Source organism: Vipera berus (assembly GCF_964194415.1).
Source record: "Vipera berus genome assembly, chromosome: 2".
In the NCBI taxonomy this organism is placed as follows: Eukaryota; Metazoa; Chordata; class Lepidosauria; order Squamata; family Viperidae; genus Vipera; species Vipera berus.
This window is the reverse complement of record NC_138203.1, coordinates 206390118-206411852: the sequence shown is the minus strand read 5'-3', so window position 1 is coordinate 206411852 and position 21735 is coordinate 206390118. Positions and strand designations below refer to the sequence as shown.

The 21735-nt window shown below is 40.1% G+C and overlaps 1 protein-coding gene across 1 annotated transcript in view; it reads left to right on the top strand.

The window, feature by feature from the left end:
* Positions 1 to 21735, top strand: part of MGAT4B (alpha-1,3-mannosyl-glycoprotein 4-beta-N-acetylglucosaminyltransferase B) — a 111315-nt gene that overhangs the window by 47107 nt on the left and 42473 nt on the right. The window contains exons 2-4 of the mRNA XM_081320992.1: positions 14991 to 15170; positions 17756 to 17896; positions 20691 to 20824. Coding sequence (XP_081177118.1) covers positions 14991 to 15170; positions 17756 to 17896; positions 20691 to 20824 — 455 coding nt within the window. The remainder of the gene's footprint in view (positions 1 to 14990; positions 15171 to 17755; positions 17897 to 20690; positions 20825 to 21735) is intronic.

Genomic DNA, 21735 nt, shown 5'->3' with positions numbered 1-21735 from the left:
GAAATCCTGCCTGTACGTCTGGTAGTTCTCAGTCCACATACTGCTGGAGTGTAGCTTGTAGGATTTTAAGCATAACTTTACTAGCATGTGAAATGAGTACAATGGTGCGATAGTTTCAAGATTCTTTGGCATTGCCTTTTTTGGAATTGGAATGTAAACTGACCTTTTCCAATCCTGTGACCACAGTTGAGTTTTCCAAATTTGCTGGCAAATTGAGTGTAGCACTTTTACTGCATCGTTTTTTAAGATTTTGAATAACTCAGCTGGAATACTGTGACCTCCACTAGCTTTGTTGTTGCTCAGATTTCCTAAGGCCCATTTCACTTCACATTCTCGGGGTCAGTGATCACCTCATCGTGGTTATCTGGGACGTTAAGCTCATTCTTGTATAGTTCTTCTATGTAGTTTTGCCACCTCTTCTTTAATCTCTTCTTCCTCTGTTACATCTCTGCCATTTTGGTCCTTTATCATGCCCATTTTTGCATGAAACGTTCCCTTCATCTCTCCAATTTTCTTGAAGAGATCTCTGGTCCTCCCTATTCTATTGTTTTCTTCTATTTCTTTGCACTGTTCATTTAAAAAGGCATTCTTATCTCTTCTAGCTATTCTCTGGAATTCTGCATTCAATTGGGTGTATCTTTCTCTTTCTCCCTTGCCTTTCACTTCCCTTCTTTCCTCAGCTATTTGCAAAGCTTCCTCAGACAGCCATTTTGCTTTCTTGCATTTTTTTTCCTTTGGGATGGTTTTAGTTGCTACCTCTTGTACAATGTTGCGAACCTCCATCCATAATTCTTCAGGCACTCTGTCTATCAGATCTAATTCCTTAAATCTATTTGTCACCTCTACTGTGTATTCATCAGGGATATGATTTAGTTCATATCTGAGTGGCCTAGTGCTTTTCCCTACATTCTTCAGTTTAAGCCTAAACTTTGCAATGAGAAGCTCATGGTCTGAGCCACAGTCAGCTCCTGGTCTTGTTTTTACTGACTGTATAGAGCTTCTCCATCTTTGGCTGCAGAGCACATAGTCAATCTTGATTTCTGTGTTTATCGTTTGGTGATGTCCATGTGTAGAGCCGTGTCTTCGGGTTGTTGGAAAAGAGTGTTTGCTATGACCATCGTATTCTCTTGACAAAATTCTGTCAGCTTGTGCCCTGCTTCATTTTGTACTCCAAGGCCAAACTTGCCTGTTATTCTGGTTATCCTTTGGCTTCCTACATTAGTATTTCAATCCCCCGTGATGATAAGGACATCATTTTTTGGTGTTAGTTCTATAAGGTGCTGTAGGGCTTCAATTTCATCCTCTTCAGCACCGGTAGTTGGGGCATAGACTTGGATTACTGTGATATTGAATGGTTTGCCTTGGATTCGAACTGAGATCATTCTGTCATTTTGGGGATTGTATCCCAGTATTGCTTTTCCTACTCTTTTATTGACTATGAAGGCTACTCTATTTCTTCTGAGGGATTCTTGCCTGCAGTAGTATACCTGATGGTCATCTGAATTAAATTTACCCATTCCTGTCCATTTTAGTTCGCTGATTCCTAAGATATCGATGTTCAATCTTGTCATCTCTTTTTTGACCATGTCCAGCTTGCCTTGATTCATGGATCTTACATTACAGGTTCCTATGGAGAAAAAATCTTTACAGCATTGGACTTTCCTTTCACCACCAGACACATCCACAGCTGAGCGTCCTTTCAGCTTTGGCCCAGTCGCTTCATTCTTTCTGGCGCTACTAGTACTAGCCCTCTGCTCTTCCCCAGTATAACAATTGGAGAACCCCCACCAAGATCATCTAACCACCGTCCAGATAGAAAAACCAAATTGAGCGTGTGGCCCCCCACATGAGTCGGGCCCTGAATTACTTGCGTCAGGTCCATGGCCGTCATGGAAGCCATGAACTCCCGAGCTAACTCAGATGATCCTCCCAGGGATGGTAGATTGAAGTCACCCAAAACCATAAATTTGGGGAACTCAATCACCAGCCCCGAGAGGATATCGAGAAGTTCAGGCAGGGCTGCTGCTGCACGACTAGGCGAAAGGTACACCAGCAGCAAGCCCAACTGCGCCCTAGGGCCACATCTCAGGAGGAGGGACTCACACCCGGCTATTTGGACAACGGTGGCCTCCTGCGGACACAGGGTCTCCCTCATAACTACCGCCACTCCCCCGCCCCTACCCTGAGCCCGAGGCCAGTGAAGCACCCGGAAACCTGGTGGGCAAAGATCAACCAGAGGGATACCGCCCTCTGGGCCCAACCAGGTCTCCGTAATGCAAGCCAGGTCCGCATGCTCGCCCCCAACCAAAACCCCGGATGAGAGGAGCCTTATTGTGCTCCCACGGCACAACAATCAGCTGGTCGGCGCCGCACAGAGCGCGGCTCTTCCAAGCTCTTCCGGGCCTTCCAGGCCTTCCCAGGCTCCACTGGACTCCGCCGAGGGCCCTCCGAAGGTCCAGGGCTCGCGGAGCCAACTCCCGTAACGGAGAACTGCACAGCCGCCCCGGAACAGCCACCAACAACCTCTCGTCGTCCACCCGACCCAAACCCCATCACAGAAGGTAAAAAACACTTCTGTGGGACTCCCAGGGTCGCTAAGTTGCCGAAACTCCTCGCGGAAGTCAGCCAAGCGCGTCCGCCATCTTGGGCATGCGTAGATTTTTATTACCTATATCTTAATGTTTGCTAATTATTTTCACTAATATTTGTTCTGTTTCCTAATGCAGGAAAGTATAGGTAACTTGTTCTTGACATTTATTTAATCAAGCATGTCAACTATGTCAAAATATTCTCTTCTTTTCACTTCCCTCTTTTTATGCCGACAGATCTGGCTTTTACCTGAACTATGCCCTTTCCATTCAGCCTTCCTTTCTGTCATATTCCCTATAGCTTGTTTTTCAATTTCCAGAACTTTGGAAGGATATTTTGTGTTACAATCTTCTAATGCTAATTTATCTCACTGCTACTTTTTAGAAACTGTTGCTAGCTGCACTAGGTTAATTGTTGAAAAGTGCAGATTCTGATTTAACATGATTATTTCTGGTATGCACTTACATACCTTAATTCATTTTTCCTCCTACATTTAATTTTATTATTCAGGGTATAGGTGGGAGCATAGATAACTTTATTGATCCAGTAATAAAAGTTCTTTCAAACTGTGTCTCTTTAAATACATTTATATCAGCCAACTTTCTTGTTGCATTTAAGTATGGGATTTTAAAAATCTTTCCTTAACAGTGGCCCTAAGTTGGAAATGTGGCTGACTGGGGAATCATGGAATCAAAAAGTTGATGAAAAACTGTTTGAAAATCCTTTGATAGAGGTGGTTTGCAGAGTTTGTTAGTGCAAACAAAGCATTTCTCCTTCAATTGTAAAAATGCCAGTGTCCTTTGAAAGGCTCACATGCTGCTTCAAAAGCTGTGCCAATTCTCTGTGAAGGAAAAACAATTTCATATCACTTCTGGTCCAAGCAGAACTGTTATGTGGGCATGTACACAAATAAACAACTTTTGAAGGAAGTATAGGAGCCCTGGTGCAGTGGTTAGAAAGCATAGAATGCAGTATTACAGGCTGACTTTGCCCACAGCCTGGAGTTCGATCTTGATGAACTTACCATCCTTTCAAGGTTGGTAAAATGAGGACCCAGATTGTTGGGGGCAGTATGCTGACATTTGTAAACCACTTGTAAAGCACTATGGAGCGGCATATAAGTCTAAGTGCTATTGCTACATAAGCCTTTTACGGGATACAGGCACCTTAATCCTTTAAGGGAGAGAACTTATGTTTGGGATGCTTTGCTTAATCCCTTATGGCTCTAACCATTCCTGAAATGTAAGTTTCTACTGTATAACTAGCACGTGAGGCAAGAATGCTTCATTCAATATTGTTAGTCATTCTGCCTCTCACAGTTCATCCTGTAACCAATCTGGTGCCAGCAAAACAAATAGTATTGCCTTAAATTCAGGAAATGTTTGTAGATAAATTAATAGAAAATTGAAGTTGCATACTTTGGCAGGAAGCAAACAAAGCTAGCAATTATGCATCTAAGAGATGTATTGGACAAGACAAGAGTCAATTTAATCTGTATTATAAGAATTGACAATTGCCTTTTTACTGGTGTGCTTTTAGCTGCTCTACTTAATTAACAGCCCTACAACCAGAATTCATTGGGTAAATTCTTTTCCACAATAGTGGTCTCCATGATAGAAAAATAAATTGTAACACTTCAGAATGGGTTTTTTTGTTTGTTGCTTTTGTCCCTTTTTTGTTTTTTCCATTGCTTGAGCACCAAAAGAGCAGTAATATTAGAAGTTGCTTGCACGGCTTTAGATTGGTAGTAAAGACTGTTCTGTAGGCTATTTTGTCATTCTCTAGTGCTACTGTAAACATTTCATGCTATAGCTTTGTATTGCTTGATTTTTTTATTATTATTGTACACATTGTGCAGCACTGATAGGCTGGATGCTTAGTTTATAAATAAAAAAAGCAAAATGAAATAAAAATATTGCTGTTGTATATGTTCTCAGGTTTTAGGTGTTTACCAGAATATGTGTAATGATAAAAACTATACCCAAAGGAAGAAAATGTGGAATTTAAGATTATCTTTCCCACCAAAGGAAGTATTACAAAAATACTTCGGTCCCTCTTACTATATTCTCAGTTAATCTAAGATAATCCTCCCATTTTGGAACATTATTTGGAGGAAAAAAGTACTTTACTTTTCAAATAAGTACACTAAACTCAAACGTGTATTTCATTTCTCTTGTTTCAATTGTACGTAAGCTAAAAAAAATACTTACTTGAAAACTTAATGCTTGCTACTATCCAGTTTGTAAATGGTCAAGTAGAAAATGCCAAATACTTAGTACAACTAGTATTACCAAACATTTAATATACCAACACATTGCCTTGTTAAATTAATAATTTGGGATAATAGGCAATCAGTGATATTATTCTTTGCCTATAAAGGTAAAGGTAAAGGTAAAGGTTCCCCCGCACATGCGTGCTAGTCGTTTCCAACTCTAGGGGCCGGTGCTCATCTCCGTTTCAAAGCCGAAGAGCCAGCGCTTGTCCGAGGACGTCTCCGTGGTCATGTGGCCGGCATGACTAGACGCCAAAGGCGCACGGAGCGCTGTTACCTTCCCACCTTAGTGGTCCCTATTTTTCTACTTGCATTTTTACGTGCTTTCGAACTGCTAGGTTGGCAGAAGCTGGGACGTGTAACAGGCGCTCACTCTGTTACGCGGCACTCGGGATTCGACCCGCCAAACTGCCGACCTTCTGATCGACAAGCTCAGCGTCCTAATTTTAATATACTTTGTGTCTGTAAATTAATAAAATTTCTTTTCTTTTGAATGATTGAATTTTAAATTTATTTTTTTTAATTTTAATTCCATTTATATCCCGCCCTTCTCCGAAGACTCAGGGCGGCTTACAAGCTTAGCAGTAGCCTTCATTCTATGTATATGCCTGCTTATTAGGGCTTTCACACACACCCCAAGCGGCATTATTACAAAGTCAGCTTAATTGCCCCCAACAATCTGGGTCCTCATTTTACCTACCTCGGAAGGACGGAAGGCTGAGTCAACCTTGAGCCTGGTGGGATGCGAACCTGCACTAATTGCAGGCAGCTGGTGTTACTTAAGGAGGCATTAGCCCACTGCTCCACCAAGGCTCTTCAAAATACATTCTTGCTCATGAAAAATGGTCATTTCAGAACAGTCTTAGACACAGAGGTTTTTCTTTCTTGAAAAATACCCTGTTTTTTTAATGAAATCTGCTAAACATATTATAGTAGTCTGTAGAATGTCAAGTGGTATGCAGGAGTTTGCAAAAATAAAAAATAGTGCCCAATTTACTTAGTAACTTCGAAGTTTAACAAGTATTTTAAGAGAGGTTGGGAAGAGAGACTATTAAATTTGTGATATTTTCAAAGGTCAGGTTTTCTTGTTTTAAATTTAATTTAATTTAATTTGAATCTGTATACTAACTTTTCTTAAAATTGTGATTCCAGTGTTGCTCGGTCATTTTGACTATGTCATTCCATTTCCAACTGATGTAATATGTACATGCAGAGGCTTAGGAATTTTACCTATGCTACCCTCTTTCACATTTCTGGAATGGTTTATTCCAAACTGTCCATCACCTTCAACTGCAGGTAACATTTGATTTGAGATTGTGTTTCCTTTTTGCACACTTTGTGGTGAGTCACTGGCTGAGTACTAAATTTTTTGAAATAAGTGAATTGCCATGATACCATAATCTACTTTCTTAATATCATCAAACCAAATGGGTCTTAATTTATAATCATTTAGATAATAATGGGCTCTCCAAATGTCCTGGACTATGTGTCTTGGAGTCAGAATGGCCAATGGACTGGATTTTGTGGATTTGTAGTCTAAGATACCTGGAGGGCACTAATGTTATACTAAAGTGTAGCGTGATAGTAGAAATTATCTTTTAAGACTAAATTAAACCCATTTATACATGTGATGTTTTGGAAGTATATTCTAATATAAGATATATTATTTCTCTTACATTTCCCTTACTGTGGCTGTCCTGTGCAACGTGCAGCAATATGTAAAGTTCAGAGTGTTGTGACATTAATCAGTGTAGGAGTTTTTAGCAGTAATATCCCATAGACATCAGCTCTTTCTATCATGATCTGAAGGATAAACTAATTCAGGTATACTGTAGTAACTGAAGGTTGTACATATGTTCTCAACAGTTTTAGGAGTTTTGTATGCTAAGTTTGAGGCAAGAAGTCTATCTGCACAAAAAACTGTAATAAGCATTTTTGTAGGAAGCTGTCCTGGTAGGTTCCATGAATGGGGCACTTCATCCTCAGTAATTCCTATAAGCCAAAACTGCATTTCTATGAGTATATTTTACTACTATTACATTGCTCAACCATGAGATCTTTGTATAAGTATAAAGTATGAGATGGCATTTGGGCAAGGTAATGTGTGGTTATCCTTCACCCTATCTTAATCATACTGTACTCTGTTAGGCTTGAAGATTAATGAGAGATGTTTGAAAAACATTGTGTTGATTGAAAATATAGAGAAATTCTTGCTGGTCATTTGAATGGTATATTGTTTAGTACAATGTATGCCAATCTACTAAAATTATATTATACATGGCTTCTTTACAGAATTCTCTTCCTGCTCTTACACAATAGCACTGAAAAAATAGCTAAAACTACGGAGAACAGCTTGACAATATTTTCATAAGAAGCTGGGAAAAGAATAGTGGTGACTTACATATCTAATTTATTACTGTAAAGTAGTTCCTTGAGTTTCAAGAAAATTGACAATTCCACTGAAAGTTAATCTCAGAATTCAAGCTTTAGCTTTGTAGGATTCCTTTCAGCTTTATGAAAATGCAAGCAAAACTGTCTTTGAACAGTTTGCTAGAGTTTGCTTTCTAGCTCAAAATAATCATGCAATAATGTTTTTTGATAACTTCCAAAATGGGTTTATTTGAAGTGGTTACCTTTCAGACACAAAAAATACATTGTGTTTTTTCGTTTGTTATTATCTGGTCTAAATTTAATGCTGAAGCATAAAATAGGGTATGATTATGTAACGGAACAAAGGGTTTTTAAGAAGTTCTTTGTGTAAGATCTGTTTCTAGTCTTGAACAAGCAACCTGGGTTCTTACTGAGTATTGTTGGATTAATCCATGAACTTTTGACTCTTGTTAAGTCCTACTTGAATTCTGAATGCCATGAAACTGCAACTTCATTGTTTAAAATGTCATAAAGTAATTGTCTTTTTAAGTTCTACTAAAACATTAGTTTTCAAGAGACAAACCCTCAGATGTTCCTGAAACATTCTCAGAAACAAGCCTGCCTAGAGCTGTACCAGCTGATTCCAGCAAAAGCATGAGTTTCCCCACTTCGTCATTGCTTTAGTCATGAGCCTACTGGTTGTTGTTTTGAGACAAGCTACTTTCTGCCGTTCTCAGCCCTTCTCCCAATATGTGTAATGTGAAAGTGAAAACAGTGCTTTCTTTATAAGACGAGTTTAGTAACACAGTATGCAAAACAGCTTTTATAACACTATTTAAATATAAGGTTACTGTCATTTGCATATTATTCAAACGTTTCTTTTAATCTGAGAGGAACGTATCATTAATTGGGAGGCAATACATAGTGATATTTTGCAGTTACAGAGGAAAAGCTGGAAGGGGAAGTGGTAGACAAGGGTCAATTTCTGTGTCCAGCTCCTGATTTTTAAACCTGTTATTATCACTGTACCAGATTTTAATTTGTTAAAAGTATACATTAAACCGTATGTAACAAGGTTGAAGAGTATAATGAGCTCTTCTTTTACATTATTGTTTTTGCTGGCTTTTGTTACTAAATTTTCCCAGGCATGTGTTTTAAATTTTCTTAAAGGTCTAGAGGATCTATTTTAGAAAGTTTTATTAGATTGAGGTTAATATGTCTGAAACAGACCAGGAGATTGCAGTTGCAGTGTTTTCAACTGGACTGTTTCTCCGCTGAGCTGTTTGTTCCGAAAAGTTTTTTCTCAAATAAAGTTTAGATGAAGTGAAGAAAGATCAGTAATTAGGTATGAAGAATTTAGATCAAGGACACTGCTCTGTTGCCTTGGACAAAGTTCTTGATCCTACTGAAGAACTATTCCTTTAAGGGTCCAAGATCTGCCAGATCTTTTTGTGTAAACAGTTCCGTAATATATTAGCCAGGTGGCTGGAGATATTTTGGTTAATGTTTGCTTTGAAATTCGAGGCACTAAAAGCTAAGTAGCAAACGTGCCAAGTTGCAAAACCTGGAACAATGTCAGATGCGTAGGTTTTCAAGTCGGTATACAGTTCATTCACTAACTTGCAAAATACTTTGCCTGATGTGCTCCAGATCTCTTTGTATGTATGGACTCTTTCTTGAAGTACCAGTAGTTTATTCTGTGATTGAAAAAACCCATTTTTTAGTATTGTACTTAACTTTTAAAATTTCTCTTCTTTTTTGTATTTTAGACATTCTGTATTTTTTCATTTTTTCCCCTAGTTGTATATTATAGTACTAGAGAACAGTACTATATTCTGCTCAATAACAGATTTCTTCAAATTATATCACCAAATTTAGTCCCTGTTTCATTCTGGATTCATAATGGCTAAAGTGGCTTAACAAAATGTCATACCTGTGTTCATGTAATATAATATGAAGAAAATAAATAAAACATATTATGGGTTAAATTGATGGCCTGGTTCATACAGTATGCTAAACATTGACTGCAGTTCTGCCTGGGCTAAACCAAAAAACTTCCTATACCATTCTAGCTTAGCATTTTTCACAAATGCAGTTTCTGAAATGACTGTGAGTAGCTTTCTGTTAGTTAAATTATATTTCCTAGGAATTCTACTTCTCATGTCCCTGCACACTCACTTTTATTTCCCTCCGTTATATATATTATTACCTTCCTAATGGACTCTCAGTTCACTATGAAAGTCATCAAGCAGATCCCACTTAAAGTACTAATGATGAAAACAGTGTTCCTGGTGACTATAGCATTAACTAGGAGAATACAGGAGCCAGAGGCATTATCACTTAGTAATGACCTAAGGTGAGCTCATATTTCTTTGGTGCAAAAAATTATACTTCCTAACTTCTATCCAATTTTATTTTATGCTTAGGAACATGTCTTACAAAAGACATGTATAGCACATGTAAAATATATCTCAAGCACATCCAGAAAACTCCTCTATCAGTTTTTTTTGTATCTTATGGCCCAGGAGGGCTGGCCAATACTGCATCATTAGCTGTTAGAAAAAAGAATATTGTCTAGCGCCAACATCCCTGTGCTTGCATGCACCCTCCTTCCCTAGTCTTCCTGATTCGTGCCAGTTGCACCACACTGCAGAAACTTTCTGTCCCAACTTGTATGCAGCCTGCACCAGGCCTCTCAAGGCCTCCCCTCACCCTCTGTGGCATCCCCCACTCTCCTGCACTCCTTATCTGGGGCTCCTTCAGCTTAATGACCCATGTGTCTTGGATTACATGTAGCTAAGCATGCAGTCACATATTTTACAACCACATTGCATAGTATTGGCAGTCCCAGTCCCAACTGCTGTTGTAACTCAAGGATGACCTCTAATGCTATTTATGTTAAGGTTATATTAAAGAGTTTTGCAAAACTGAAAGTTATTTCTCCTCTCCTCTTCTTTTATTCTCCAGAAAGTCAGGGAGGATCCCTTCTGAAATGCCCCCATGCTTCCTCCCCTTCACCTTAGGACTGAGCTACCTCTTATCAGACTATTGCTTAGGCTGCAGATCTTCCTCCTGTCTCCCAAGGTCATTCTCACCTATACGATTACAGATGAGCATTAGTTGCAAAATTTGATCTAATGAATTCCTCAGGCCTCATTGCTAGAGAAATACAATTGTGACATATCCCTGTAGTATCAACTTACTTCAGCAACCTAGAATGGCAATTGGATTTATCATAATATTCCTTCTGCTTACCAATAGATCCCCTCCCCAAAAAAGGAGGGGCAGGGAATTGTCCAGAAAAGAAGTAAAATACTTTTCTATGTTTTGAGCATTGGGGTGATTTTTTGCTTATAACCAAACATCAACATAGTTCAAGTCAATTCCTATCGCTCCCAGGATAGTAGCAATTTCTCCTTAGCCCTGCCTTCCTACCAGACGAGGACGTTAATCGTTGTCCAGTGATTAGAAGGATAATTCAGGTTTCATCCAAACACCTTACAGAGTAGACCTTAGTAAAAATAGGTGGAAATTGTTGAATATGCCAATTTGGAAAAGTAGGCAATTAGGTCAAGGGTACTGTGTACTCTGCAAAAAGTACTTCAGTCAAAAATCTGTCTGAGATTTTGAAACTGCTGGCTTATATAAATGAATCTTCAAAATAATTTTGAAACTGCTGGCTTATATAAATGAATCTTCAAAACAATTTCAGGAATATAAGTCCAGCATTACAGTAAGCAAGAGACATTTTTCATCTCAGTTGTTTGTCAGTCCAGCATGCAGCCAGGAGCCTCAGCTGTTCGGCGGGTGGAGAGAGAGCAGTCAGCATGCAGCCGGGAGCCTCAGCTGCTCAGAGGTCAGGAGAGGGATTCCCAGGCAAAGGGGAATACCCCTCCCTTTCCCTTCCCTGAAGTGGCAAGCCCATAGGGCTTGACAGGCGGCCCCTCTACCAGGGCTCCACCTGGAAAATAAGGAGACTCACCCGCTGTGGCAGATAGTTCAGCTAACACCCCCCCCCCCGGCTTCCTGGGATACTGTCGGTGGAACCTCCTCACCAGTCGAGGAGCCTGAACATTTGCTTCCCCCACCCATGAGGCCTCTGTGATAGGGTATCCCTTCCACCGCACCAGGTACTGCAATCAGCCCTGCCGGAGCCGGGAGTCCAATATCTCCTCCACCTCATAATGGTCCCCCGTAACAGGCCTCGGGGCTTTTGTTACAGGCCTCAAGGGGGTCCCCTCTACCGATTTCAGCAGGCTGGAATGGAAGACCGGATGTATCTTCTCCAGGAACCGGGGTAGCTGTAGCCGAACGGCTACTGGGTTGATGATCTTTGTGATCCGGAATGGCCCTAGGTATTTCGGTCCTAGCTCTTTGCATGGCACCCTCAAGTAGAGGTACTTGGTTGATAAATATACCATGTCCCCAACCCAAAAAGGTTTTTGGGGCGTCCTTTTCTTGTCTGCTTGCACCTTTGCAGCCTCCTCCGGTCGTACTAAGGCCCTCTTCATGTCCCCCAAACCCCCGTAATGTGGGCTACCCAGTCCTGGGGTTGACAGGGGGAGGGATCCCGCTGCGAACACTCAGGGATCGGGATGAAGTCCAGATCATGCACCACCTGGAAGGGGCTAAAACCGGTACTGCTATGCACTGCATTATTGTACACCACTTCTGCAAATGGTAACATGTCTGCCCAGTCGTTCTGCTGATAGGAGATGTAGCACCATAGATATTGTTCCACCATCATGTTGGCCCATTCTGCTGTCCCGTTGGTACTTGGGTGGTATGCCAAGCTGAGTCCCTGAGATAACCCGATGGAATGGATGAACTCACGCCAGAAGCAGGCTGTAAATTGCACCCCCCCGATCCGAGATTATCCGCCAGGGCACCCCGCGCAGGTGGTATACCTGCGTGATGAACATCTTAGCGAGTTTCCGTGCAGACGGTAACCCCTTACATGGTACAAAATGGGCCTGCTTGGAGAAAAGGTCGACTACCGTCCAGATCACCATGTAACCACAGCTCTCTGGCAGTTCCATGACAAAGTCCATCAATATCTCCTCCCATGGTCAGGTTGGATCCGTCACTTTCTGCAGCAGCCCTGGTGGCCTCCTGGTATGAGGCTTTGCAGTGGCACACACAGGGCAGCCCCATATGTAGGCTTCAATATCCGTCTACATCTGGGGCCACCAGAATTGGCGTCTCACTAGGTGCAGGGTCTTGAGGAATCCAAAGTGTCCTGCCTGCTTTACACCATGGCATTTTTGCAATGCCCTTAACCTCACCGCTTGTGGAACATATAACCTATCGCCCTTCCACACCAGTCCATCCCTTTTTGTTACCAGGGCTTGGTGGTCCTGCAGCCAGGGATCGTACTGGGTGGCCTTCTGCAGTTCCTGGACCAGGTCGCTGGCCGGATGGCATGCAACCACTTGCACCACTGCTTACCTGAAGCGAGGCATAATGGCTTGTACTACCTCCTCCCGCTTGCTCTTATATTGGGGCATGCGTGACAGTGCATCTGCCAGAATGTTTTTGCCCCCTGGTACATACAGTAACCAAAAGCGGAAGGGCTGAAAGTATTGCGCCCACCGTATGTGTTTTGGGGACAGGCGCCATGGTGTCTGCAAAGCCTCCAGATTTTTGTGATCCGTCCACACCTCGAACGGTTCCTTTGCGCCCTCCAGGAAATGTCGCCACTGGCCACCATACAGCGAACGCCTCCTTCTCCCATATTGCCCATGCTGAAGCTACCAAGTATCTAATTGTGCTCCATTACATAGAATCACCTTGGTCATAAATGCTTTGAATGAGGTACACTTCCTGTTTCTATGCCAGCAGTGCCTGGGCAGAACCATCTTCTGGTTTTCACTCACGGCTAAATTTAAGACAGGGAAGAAGGAACTGAGATAAAAAGGAAGACTGTAAGACATAAAATCAAGGCTGAGAGGAGTTGCCGCTGATCTGCTATCATCTGCTGAAAAATCGTGTGAATTTGATTTTGCTCATAATGTTCCTCTAGCTAAATCAATAGCATGGTTTTATTTAGCACAGTTAGGAGAATCCTTAACAGCCTACAGTAATAATTAAATACTCTCTCCATTTATTGATTTTTCTTTCTCCAAGAGCTACCTTTTGAGTCATCTGGCTAAGGAGGCAGTCTGAGGTCCTGGATCTTTCTTTAATTATTTATGTTGGCCTGCTTGTGAAGCAGCTGTCACTCCATACATAGCTGGAAAACACACCTTGCACCTCTAGTTTGTTAAGCCATAACTAACCCACCATAGAGCACTGATAGTGGAATGATGGATTCTTGTTTTTTAGCCTTGTACATTTTTTTATATTAAAATCCTTTGCCTAATATTTTATTTTAGCCCCTTGCTTGTTTTTTTGTTCTTCTTAAACTTCTCATTGCTAAAATCCTGGACGCACAAGTTGTACACAGAGTATCATAACTTTAGGAAATAAACAGCAGACTGTTTAGATAGATTTTTTTTTGCAGAGAGGCTATTTTTGTGATTCTCCAACAGCTACTCTCAAACACACTTGTGGTATAGGAATAACAGTTACAATATAATTTACCACAAAGAAATCCTTTTTTGAATATTGGAGAACTAGTTTAACTTTAGAACAGTTTTGAAAAGTTAATCCTTATTTTAAGTATAAGTCTGTATTGACTCCCCAAAACATCTTGAGTTTTACAGAATGAATTTCCTGTCGTACAAAAGCCAAAAGAATATTTGCAGTACTGTATGGGGCTTCTCCTTTATCTGTCTTATTTTAAACACCATTTCCTTTTGATTAAAAAAAGAATGTAATAATATCCCCACTCTTCTTGAACTTAATCCAAGAGAAATTAAGAATATTGAATTAGTTACCACTTAGTATTTTCTGAAATATTTTTTACAAATTAAAAATGCCAGGATTTGCTAGACTGGGTACAATCTTGCCTCTTATACAGTATGAACATATGGACATGGACTTGTCCATATGTGAATATATTGTGTATTAAGTGAATATATGCTCATATAAACAAGGTTTATTATTATTATTGTTGTTGTTGTTGTTGTAATTTGTGCTTAGATATTGCTGTATTTATGTGAGAATATTTATTTGCTTATTTGAGATGCTCAGAGATAATCCAATACAGTTGTAACTGTATTCTTCTGCTTAGTTTGAAACGCTGTTATTTTCCTCCCTATATTCATCCTGTTACAGTTGTGCATGAACCAATAAATTGCCCTGTGCACTATTAATACTTAAAAAACGAATAAAGTGACTGCAATATCTAATTGTGCTTCTTTCTCTTTTTCCATAAGTACTTTGACAGAGCAATTAAATATATTGTGTGGCAAGCTTGCTGGTCAAGGTGACTTTCAAAGGAATCTGGTTTATATGTAACCATTTAACTACAGTGTGACTTAGTTGTGGGCTATTTCTAAAATGATTTGTGATATTTGAACTTCTGCCTAGAAGCATAAACCATGAATATAAGCACGTATATTACATTTTTTTAGGATCCAATATATTAGTTAGAATTGATTTGGAAACACATTGCTCTAATTAGTATGTCTCTGTCAATATATATATTCCTTCAAAATTAGCAGAAGAAAAAAGATGTTTTGCTCCTTCCTGCTCTATCCTTTCCCCTTGGAAAGAATAAGAAAAACTAGCAAAACTCTACATTGGTTAACATAACTTCCCAAAATAATCGTCTTTCCACTTGCAACAGTGCTACTTTTTCCTCATCTTGTTTCAGGTGATGTTGTGGATATTTATCAGCGAGAGTTCCTAGCACTGAGAGACCGTTTGCATGCTGCAGAACAGGAAAGCCTCAAGCGGTCAAAGGAGCTGAATGTAGTCCTAGATGAAATAAAGAGAGCCATCTCTGAAAAGCAAGCCCTACGGGACATCAATCGGACGTGGAGCAGTTTATCTGGTAAACCTGGCTTTTAAAAAGATGAGCTGTAGAGAGGTCTGCCTCAGCCCAATGCCAAAGGCTGGAAGGTCTGGCAATTGGAATCCATCAAGCCTGTAAGCACCAGGAGTGGCTGGCCAGCAAAGAGCATTTGCTGTGCGGAGGTTTCGTAGGTCACTGAATGTAATGATGAGGGCTTAAAGTTTATGAAAATGCATTGAATCATGATGCTCGCCATGTACAAAATGATGTGAAAATTATTTAAAATATTCTTAGTCCGCTGAAAACATATAGAGTCATTATGAACATGCAAACTGATTTTGTAGAGCAGCGTCTCCCAATCTTTTCTATACCCTGCACTCCTAGAATGCTTCTGATATATTCTCGCACCCCTTACAAAAGTTCAAAATAACGGCAGTTAATTATGCATATTCACTATAATTTTGAAAACCCAAGTTTTCGCACCCCCTTGAATATCATCTTGCACCCCCAGGGGGTGCGGGCACCCCTCGTTGGGAACCCCTGTTGTAGAGGGAAGCTATCCCATTTAAGATCCCATCTCAATGTCCGTAGTTTTTTGCAACAGAATTATTCATACCTCTGCCGTCATAGCGTTAGGTTTGTATGAAGCTCCACAGTGCTGCCTGATTTCTATTTCCGCTGATGCTTTCCTGCTTTTGCATATCCTTTTTCTCAATAGCTTTAGCCAGCTGGTCTCTATAGAGAACTTGTGAAAACAATCCCCCTTTTGCACAGAGAAGTCTTGCCATTATGTACTTTAATAATAAATTATTATTATTTCATTATTTATTAAATTTTTATACCGCCCTTCTCCCGAAGGACTCAGGGCGGTGTACAGGGCAATAAATATCAAAATGTCAATACAAAAGTTAAAAAAGAGTTAAAAAGAATTAAATAATTATGCCCAATATAATACAATAATAAAAGTGTGTTAAAACTAAATCCAACCCCAAACCCATCAGACCAGGCCAGATTGTTCAAATAAATAAGTTTTTAAATCGCGCCGGAAGGAGCGAAGGTCGTGAGCCATCCGGAGCTCAACCGGCAAGCGGTTCCACAGGTCTGGCGCGCCCACAGAGAATGCCCTCCCCCTGGGGGCCACCAATCGACATTCTCTGATCGGAGGCACCCTGAGGAGGCCCACTCTGTGGGAGCGCACTGGACGGAGGGAAGTTGATGCCGGCAGCAGGTGCTGCCGTAGGTAATCCGGACCCATGCTATGTAGGGCTTTGTAGGCCATAACCAGCACCTTGAATTGCTGTAATAATAATAATAATAATAATAATAATAATAATAATAATAATAATAATAATAATAATAATAATAATAATATCCCAGCAACTCTTGGGCAAATTACACATGGTTAAAAATCATTAAAAAACAACAATACACAAAAATACACAACAAAGGAACAAGATCGAAGAAACAAATCTAGATGGAACATTGGAACGAGGGGAAAGCAAGAAAGGGGCACCAGTTGTCCTTGCTAAAGGCCTAGGCAAAGAGCTACATCTTCTGGCCTTCGAAATACCAGTAGGGTTGAAGGTTATTCAAATCTCGAGGTAACCTCATTCCAGAGTACAGGTGTTGCTACTAAGAAGGCAGACTTCCATGGTCCTGATAATGGCACTCTTTAGTAAATGGGATCTGGATTGTGTGAACCAGCCAGGCAGATATTGTGGGAGACAGGCAGTCCCTTAATTAACTGGGCTATGTGCCATGTAGGGCTTTATAGGAAGCAACCAGCTCCTTGAACTGCATCCAGAAACAAGCTGGCAACCAGGGCCACTCCCAAAGCAAAGCTGTTACATTGGCATAGAAGAGAGACTATATGGAGAGTATAGCCTCTGCTGCTGGAAAAGGCTGTGCCAAAATATTTAAAATGAAGGTTTATTAAGATATATAATTGCACTCAAAAGATGTACAATAGAACATTTTTCTCATTTGAATTGAAATGTAAGGTGCTTCTTTCTAAAACAAAATAGTGGCGTCACTTACGTTTGGATTTTAGATCCATACATACATGGATTCTTTTCCAATTAAGAATTTATTTTCATGGATACATTTGGATACAAGCGTCCCAAATTTAGAACATAACTTTGGGGATATGTAATGTTTTAGATTCAGTGTCCAAAACGTGCTATCAGTGAGGCCTGAGGCATTTTTTTTGGTGAACTAATCTAAACAGCTGTATAGCTCTAAATATTAAAGAAAATTGGGGTTCTGAGATTTGATAAACTGTTGCTATTACCTAGTTTGGGCAATGAAACGTCTGCAAGAAAACAACCAAGCTCAGAGAGCATCAAGGACACCCCCATTTCAACCCTGAGCTACAAATATTCTCCTTTATTGATTTGATAAATTTCTGTTTTCCTTCTCTCAAAACAGCCTGAGGAAAAGTGAAGCATGGCTGTTTAGGAGGTACTTCATGTTAAACGTAATGAAATTAGAGGATACAAATGAAAAAGATTGTACTATTTCACAAAATGGTTATCACAATCCACAGACTAGACAATGTATGAAATGGTTACATCCAGCAAAATGGGTTGAATATATCACCCAGGGGTTCCCCTGTTTTCCCCCAGATGAAACAAAACTAAAACTGTGGAATATCACTAACAAGAATGTGCTGCACCTCCCAACCATCTTCCATCATTTGCCGCATTTGTTGTCAAAGGAGAACAGCCTGCAGCCAGCAATTCACCTGGGACAAGGGCGCACTGGAGGTAAGTGGCTGCCAACTCTTCAGTCCAATGGTTATTCTTTCCTAATCCTAGCTGGAGTCCTACAACATGCTGTGCCGAAGTATGTTTGTTTGTGGTTTGAGGTGGGAGCTCTCAAACTGGGTCACAAACCCCACAGGGATCAAGAGCAGTTTAGCCACAACGCATAAAGAGTTTTGCCTCAAAGATAGCAGTTGAGTGTGCACTTTTCCACATTGCTACATTTGTCTATCTACCTCCTTTTCTTAGCAGAGGCAAAATGCTCCTTAAAATTACAATACAGGTAGTCCTCGGCATACAACTGCAATTGAGCCCAAAATTTCTCTTGCTAAGTGAGACAGTTGTTAAGTGAGTTTTGTCCCATTTTACCTTTCTTGCAACAATTGTTAAGTGAATCACTGCAGTTGTTAAGTTAGTTACACACGGTATGTTAAGTGAATCTGGCTTCCCCATTGACTTAGCTTGTAGGAAGGTCGCAAAAGGCAGTCACATGACACCGGGACACTGCAACCATCATAAATGTGTCAGTTGTTAAGCATTTGAATATAAATCACGTGACCATGGGGATGCCACAACAGTAGTAATTATAAAAATGGTTGAGAGTCACTTTTTTCAGTGCCGTTGCAACTTTGAATGGTCACTAACTGACTGTTGTAAGTCAGTTGACTGTTGTAAGTCAAGGACTCCCTGTAATGCTACACCCTGTAAATGGTTATTTAAGTAACAGAAAGTCATTTTGTTCAGCTCCTCTTAGCAATCCCCAACAGTATTACTGATGCTAGTACATCCACAAACTTCAGATTTTCAGTAGAAGCATATGTCTTCATGAACTTTGGCATTTTCATTTATATAGTCCCAGGCAATTATGCTTTATTCTACAGAGATGCTTTAAAAAAAACTATAGTTTACTGTGTGTGTGAACACAAACAATATCATTCAGATTGTGAATTGCTTTAGTATTGTAGAATCAGTTATACATATTATGTCTTCATATACAGTATATGTAGAATTTGTTATGGCTATGCTAGAATCAGGATACATTACACTGAAGCACAGATAGTTTCTTGATGATGCAAAGACAGGGTACATAGGAATGACATTACAGTCTCTTTATACCTGTGATTGGATATAGCAGACAAGGATTTCATTAAATATATCGCTCAACAGTGAGAAACTGGTGAAGCGGGCACAGCAGCACCTGCACTTTCTGCATCACATGAGAAAAGCTCATCTTCCTTCCCCTGTCCTGACCACTTTCTACAGGGGGACGGTCAAGAGCATCCTGTCATACAGCATCGCAGTCTGGTTTGGAAGCATCACTGCTTCAGACAGGAAGGCGGTGCAGAGAGTGGTGAGGATGGCAGAAAAGATCATTGGCAGTTCCCTCCCCTCCATCCAGGACATAGCACAGAAGCGTTGCTTGAGCAGGGTCTGCAAGAGTGTCTGGTACACTACACATCCTCTTCACAACCTGTATTCCTTGTTACCTTCTGGGAGGAGGCTTTGTGGTATCTGTAGCAGAACATCCAGATTCAGCCATAGTTTCATTCCATACGGCATTAACCTTGTGAACTCTCAAGCTTCCTCCTTCCGTTATATATTCAAGATGGACAGTATTTAAAATTTATTTGTTATGTATATGTAGGGGTGTGGGTCTATACATATGTGTATATAGTATAGTTAGGTGTGTGTCATGTATGTGTTCCACTTTGAGAGTGGGCAACTAAATTTCATTTTTGATGTGTGCCGGTGTGCCCACAGTAAAAAAAAAAGTCAATAAAGGTTATCTTATCTTATCATTGCTTTGTGAGGTCATGAAGCAATTAAAGTATCACTGTGGGTCAGAATTACAGATTAGGTTTTGAAAGAAGAGGCAGCATTTCTGAACATAGTTTCTTTCAAGAGAGTTATTTTATACTGCTTTCCCAAAGCTCTGTTCATCTCCCAGTTCTTTGTTCAATTTATCAGCATTCCTTGGGCTTCTAAATGTTTTATGGCTTAAGCTGACAATTTTAGTTTCCTAATTTGGCTCAATTTGACACTATCTACTGAGCCAGTGCTTTGTTTGGGACAATGTATTCAGATAAGGGCTTGGTTTCCTCAAATCTCCTATATGTACCATATTTACATCATAGGAAAATAAAATTTTCCTTAATTACCTATTAATTAGAGGATTTAAAGATTAATAGTTGTGAATGGAAGGGCAGATAGATGCAGAGTTCCAAAAAGATGAAGATAAGTCTTTGCCTGAAAAGGACTGCTTGCCTAGTGAATTTAACCCTTTTTGTAATGTCTAAAGGTTGTTTGCCTTTTCTTTCCTTCCTTATCTAGGTATCTCTGCACCTTGCTTCATCCCCAACCAATCTTGTTCTCATCCTTCTCTTCCCTCCCCAGTGAGTTGCTGAATTCCTACCCAATGCTAAGTCAGGATTTTTAAGTCAGGACGCTGCATTGTTAAGTAACTCGTAATTGCTTAGTTATTGCAGTCTAACAGAGCATAAATGAAAAGTGCATCGTAACAGTGATATTACAGAGCGTAACACTGAAATATAAAATTTAAGATTTTCTTCCTGAGTCTCTCTTCAGGTTTTTTGTTTTTTTAAACACTGTCTTAAAAAAAAGCAATTTTCCTTGCAACTGCTGTAATGACCGACACAGAATGTCCTTATTTATTTATTAGTTCATATCCAAGAATATAGGTCAACTGGCAGAACTGAGAACTGAACTCCGTTTGAAAGTGGTGTGCGAAAGTGTTAGCGAGATAATTTTACATCTGCTTTGTTTTGCTCCTTTACAGTATCAATAGTCATGGGAATCCCCAGTGTCAAAAGGGAGGTCCATTCATATTTGACAGATACCCTGAACTCTTTGATCTCCGAGCTCAACCAGCAGGAGAAGGAAGATTCTGTCATTGTCGTCATGATTGCTGAGGTAACTCAAATCATCCTTTTGCTTCTGAATCTGCCTTTCATAGCGCTATATCCCTGTCTTGTGTGTTTGGCAGAAACTTTGTATTGAATTGGGAAGGCACAGCTAGTCATAAAGTACCAGGATGATTTTCACATGAGAGACCTTTTCCTTTGGCACAGAGAGAGACGCTGCTGTCTGCTGTCCGACAAGGATCATTGGCCATATCCTGTCAATGGATCCCAGTGGGCTATTTCAAATGTGAAACAATGCTTGGGCGTATTCAGCTGCAGAGGGTCAATATGTTAGCAGAAGGCTGTTTGCTGTCTTACCAACAGTTGTATATGCCCTTTTAATTTCAGTTGTACTGAGTTGGTTGATGTCTGTTCTTAGAGAGTTAGAGGGAATTGTTTACTGAAATGCTATCTCCAAAAGAGCCATGGTGATATTCTCTCAGGATTTGTTGCAGAAATAATAAGATAATAATAGAACTGAGAACTGAGCTGAAACAGAGGCATGTGCTTTTTCCAAATGAATGCCTTTAATCAAAACAGATTTTGAACTCTAGAATTAGCATGACCATAACACATTAATAAACAATGGCTATAGTTTATCTTACAATTTATACGTGTGTGTGTATATGCATGTTTTCGTACTGTGTTCCCACTGTGGTTATTTATCCCCGGTTTGAAATACAGTTGTTTTCTTTTCAAAAACCCTTAAAGCAACAGAACCTCCTGCATCCTGCTATTGTACAGAGAAAAACTAGCTTTAATGTTCTTTTTCAGTTTTCATTTCCTTACATTTTTGATTAGCAGGTGTTTGTCATGTTTTAATATTTTGCCCCGCACAATTAAGGAAAAAAGTGATCTCTGTTCAGAAAGCAAAAAATATTCTTATTCTTTAACCTATAATGTGGACAATAAATTCAAGCA